General features: G+C 30.4%; 1 protein-coding gene across 1 annotated transcript; it reads left to right on the plus strand.

The window, feature by feature from the left end:
• Positions 1 to 266: 266 nt before the first annotated feature.
• HELRODRAFT_159371 (hypothetical protein) lies at positions 267 to 1256 on the plus strand (the record flags this gene model as incomplete). Its single annotated transcript, XM_009011258.1, has 3 exons — positions 267 to 368; positions 734 to 817; positions 1041 to 1256. The coding sequence occupies 3 exons, from the start codon at positions 267 to 269 to the stop codon at positions 1254 to 1256; spliced, it is 402 nt and encodes a 133-aa protein (XP_009009506.1).
• Positions 1257 to 5106: the final 3850 nt, after the last annotated feature.

A 5106-nucleotide genomic window follows, 5' to 3' on the forward strand; every position in this document is an offset into this window, starting at 1 on the left:
CTGCAGTTTTGAAAAACTATTGAAAAGAATTTTGATTTATTTTTTGATTGAAAATTAATGATTTTTTTCAAAATAAAATAAACAGTTTTACCTTACTAAAATTAAAAAAAGATAGCTTAGTGATGCAAAATATTCAATAACAAACAAATTTTATTCAAGAACCCGGCTGAAGATAAGAAAGTGCTACAAAACATCATTTATGTACGTACCCTCTAACTTGTTACAAATTCATCATTACCTTCAGGTACTACGCCATACTCAGACCCATGCAGACTAGATTCAATTGCACCCAGAACAGAGCAAAGAAGATGGTCTGCTTTGTTTGGTCTCTGTCAATCATTCTAGCCACGCCTATTTTATATGGACAAGTACTTTATTCAATCTTCAATTTTTTAAATCTGATAAAAATTTCGCATACCTTCTTGAGCTATTTGCATGCGTTCCCGAAAAACATCAATTGCAATTCCAAATGAGTGAATGGTGTATCGATTTGCATCCACAAACACATGAGTATGAATAGGGATGAGAACTTGAATAACACACTTATTTTTATCAATTATTTTATGATTTTTTACTTTTTTATTTATTCATTTTTGATGTAGACAATTAATGAATGATCATTCTTTAAAAAATTTACTTCTTTGGGCGAATAGTCACATTCGTTTCGATTCAACAGCATTATTATAAAACTACAAGTATATTACAAAGAATGAAAATTTTTTTTTGCAAACAGTCACTGCGGGCAGTAGGTGAAGATGGTGATTTGTTCTGGTGTGTCAAGATGTGGCCGTCGAAAGCTGTCGAACGCTTGTTTGAAGTTGGTTTTACAAAATAAATCAAATTATAAGCTAATTATTTTTTTCAAATTTATTGTGGCGTTTTGGAATATATGAAACAATAAATTTCGTTATTGTTATTTATAAAATTAACATCAATCATGACACTTTATTTCAAACCAATGTCAAAAAATTTTGAAAATTTGGTGAATTCATCTAGCATCTGTTTATATATGTCCGGTGATTTCAATTTAATATTTTCAGATCTGGATGCTGGTACTCGTACTCAGCATTCCACTTTCAGTCATGATCTTTGCCTACGTCGGCATCTGCAGAGAGCTCTGGAACGTAATGGCCATGAGAGGAACCATGGTGGCCAGGAGGTATGCTTGCGTAATATTTTTCAATACCATCTCCCTTTGCGTAATATTTTACGTCATTTTTGATTACGTATTATTTCATACTATATCCTCGTATTAATGCACACCATCTCTGCGCTTTATTGTATGCTACTTTTGCTTGCGTGCTATTTCAAACCATCTCTGTTTTCGTATCATTTTATGCCAAACCATTATTTGTTATTCTAGAATATAAAACATTCATAAATTTTTTATGGCCCTACAAAATGGAACCTTTGGCAACATGATTGGGAATTAAATAAATTGTTTAAGACGTTTACCGTGTACAGTTTTTCAAATCAATTTTTATTCAGAAAATTTGGCACGGTATGTTAACAGCCCATCCCATCTAGCTTCAAAATACAGATAAATGATTATAATGTCTAGTTATTGTATTAAAATCATATGTATATATATGTTTGTATCCTCTGGTATCATGGTCGTTTGCAAGATTCTTAGGCACGGTTGTAAACACGTGTGTCACCAACAGTAAAACCTGAATATCGACAAAATTAAAACTGTTAGGGTGTTACATTTTTTCTGTGCTAGCTTAAGTTTTTAAGTCCTGGAAAATTTTTAAAGAAATGAAAATATGATTAACTACATTGAAATGTGGTTTTTGAGAAGAATTATGAAAATTAGTTGGGCCTCTCATACACTTCGACTGAAGATGTATTAAAACAGTCCGGTTATGAAAAGAGGAAATTACTACAGATAATCCGACGGGGGCTGTTAAAGTTTTTTGGTCACATCATGCGGATTGAAAGAATGGAAAATCTAACAACTAATGGAAAGATTGCAGAGAAAAAGGAAAAGGGTCAACAACGAATAACATTCGTAAAATCCTTGTGTTGCTTGTTGAATATCACCACATTTCAACTCGTGCAAAGTGTTAAAGATAGGATTTTATGAAGGTCGATGGTCGACAATGTCTTGAAAGGATAAGGCACGAGAAAGAATAAGAAACACGTGTGTCACTCGTTCACTTGTACTCATTTTTACAAAATTTAATTTATTATTTTTGCCTTATTTTGTTTATAAAGTTTTATTAATTTACACCACTAGCTGCTGAGCCGTTAAATTCGCATGAAAAATTGCCTGTCCAAGTGCACTCCATGTGCATCTGACAGCAATTTCGTCGGAAGCATTGTTGACGGAATGTTTCTTTAAAATTTGTAATAAAAATAAATTGTTATTCTCCATGCGTGCATTATTTTGATTAAATAAAACAAAAGGGAGAAAAATTAATTGAAATTGCTTTGATGCGATTTTCTATAATTCAAAATTTTATTTTATATAAAAATGTTTCAATATGAACTGTTTACAAATTTTATTTAAAACATCATAATATACTAATATACCAAAAATAAAGAGTAAAAGATGGAAAAATAAGAAAAAAACTAATCAAGCGAATGAACATTCATCTCTAGCGGATGTTACTACTCGCGACATTCAGCTTCCATTGCATGTCGTTACATCTACACAAGTTGCTATTTCAGATCGATAAAATGATTTCTTAAATTTATTTCTTTTCCTTCTTTCATCCATCCATCTATCCATCCAAGCGTCTATCCATCCATCCATCCATCCATCCATCCATCCATACATCTGTCCTCCATCCATCCAGGCAGAATCCCAATCATTTGTTTCTCTTCTTACTTCAACTAAATTTCAACCAACCCACCCATCCATTTCACTCTTTAAAAAACTGTGAATTAAAAAAATAATCGATTGAAATATTAAATGAAAGAAATGCTATATATAATATATAATTACTGGATTAATTATAAATTATAAAATTATAAATTATTATTATTATAATTATAATTATAAATGCTCACTCAACGTTGCAAAAGACCTTCCGACACACACACACACACACACACACACACACACATACACACACACACACATACACACACACACACATACACACACACTCACTCGCACCACATAGATACATGTATAAATATATATTTTATTTGCTTATTTATTTATTTGTTTGTTTATTTATTTTAAGTAATAACCAAAAAATAAAAATTATAGTAAAATCTGAGCTAAATTTTTGTTAGAAATGTATTTTGATTTTTCGCGTTGATTTTTTTTTAAATTTGATATTTAAATTTAAATTAAATTAATTTAAATTCATCATACTTACTCAAAAATACTGTAATTCAAAGAAGTGTGTTTTTCGATCGAATCGTGTCAAGTGCCTTTTTACGCAGTTTATTTTGTTGTTTGCGTTGTTTAGCTTGCTGTTTATTTTGTTGTTTGTTTTCACTTTTGTTGTTATTGATGTTGTTTTATTTGTTTTTGTCGTTCATAGTAAGATGCTAAGCGACATTCTGTTGTTGAAGTTATTTTGTTGATGTTTTGTCATTGATAGTTTACATGAATGCAAGCATGACGCAAAATATTATCGCCAATAAAATTTATCAAGAGAATTAAAAATTTATCTATATTTATTTGATATTTCAGCAAACTTATTTTTGTTTCATGTAATAAATGATTGAAATGCCCAGTTAAGGTCAGCTTAGCTGTTTCTTTTTTTACTTTGAACGCCCTGTGCAGTACGGCCCCGTTAGGCCGTTAAGTGCTCCACTAATCTTTTGAAGAATTGAATTAGAACAACTCGGTTAACACCTGCCTTTGTCCTTTATTTTCTGCCGTTGCATTTTTTACATCTTCACTATTATTGCCAGCTTGATCAAAATTTTTTTATTGCTGTTTTATCGCAAATCCAATAATACTATTTTTTTTTATTTTTACTTGAGAAATAAATTTTGTAAAAAATTGAAGGGCATCATTTAGTTTGATAAATTTTTTAAGCCGTTATAAATATATTATTTTGTTTGGATAATTTGAAAAGTTTTCGAATTTTGTTCACGAAAAATCACTTTGGTCGAGATCTGGCGAAATTACCCTTCTTACACAAACGAAAGCTTCAAAAGAGGTTCAAAGAACGTTTTGATGAATTTTGAACTTTGCTTCCTAATCCTCTTTTCTTAAAGACGTTGGGAACTAATTGAGAATTTTAAAAAAACTTAATAAAAAGATATTTTTTTTCTAAATTTAAAATTTTATTTATCTTTATATGTTTGAATTTATATTATAGGTATATCATAAAATTTGTAATAAAACCTATTTTTACATCTTATATCTGCAAGACACATCTTGGAAAATAATAGCGCTATGAAATAAAACTGCAATAAGAAAAAGGCATTTACTCCTGTGCTGTTACAAAAAGAACATTGGACAAACTTAAAATTAGGTAATAATAACATAATACGTTTGATAATTGATGAAAAAAGTTGTGACAAGGGTCAGTCACCTCGTGAAAAATATAATCTACCGTAGTTACATTCAAAATAGTCCACCATAATATACCATAGTATTGATGTTAAAATTCACTGCCAAAACATTTATCGAAGAAATGGTATTTTGATTTTTTCTTTTACCGCTTTAAATAACATTCATATTTTGATGGTTAAGTTTTCCAATTTGACTCCAGGGCAGTCATTTTTATCGTGAATAAACGCAAAACCTAAAACTTATTATAGTGTAGGCGCATGAGATAGCACACACACACACACACACACATACACACACATACATACACACACACACACATACACACACACAAAAACAAACAAACACAAACACATACTTACATTCACACACACACACTGCACTACACAGTACACGAATGACAAATAATGCTTCTATGTTGATCTTCAAACTCAGAAATGCATTGCTTTCACAGCAGTATCGTGCTAATAAATGTCGTTGATTTATAATAAGTGCATTGCTTAGTAGGTAGTTTGAACGTTTACTGGCTCATCACGATACTTCATGTAAACATTTCTAAACACTAAATTTCTTATAAATATTATCGTAGTAATATCACATAATTATAATGTGTGCATGCACAT

This window comes from Helobdella robusta (assembly GCF_000326865.2).
Source record: "Helobdella robusta unplaced genomic scaffold HELROscaffold_1, whole genome shotgun sequence".
Taxonomy (NCBI): domain Eukaryota; kingdom Metazoa; phylum Annelida; class Clitellata; order Rhynchobdellida; family Glossiphoniidae; genus Helobdella; species Helobdella robusta.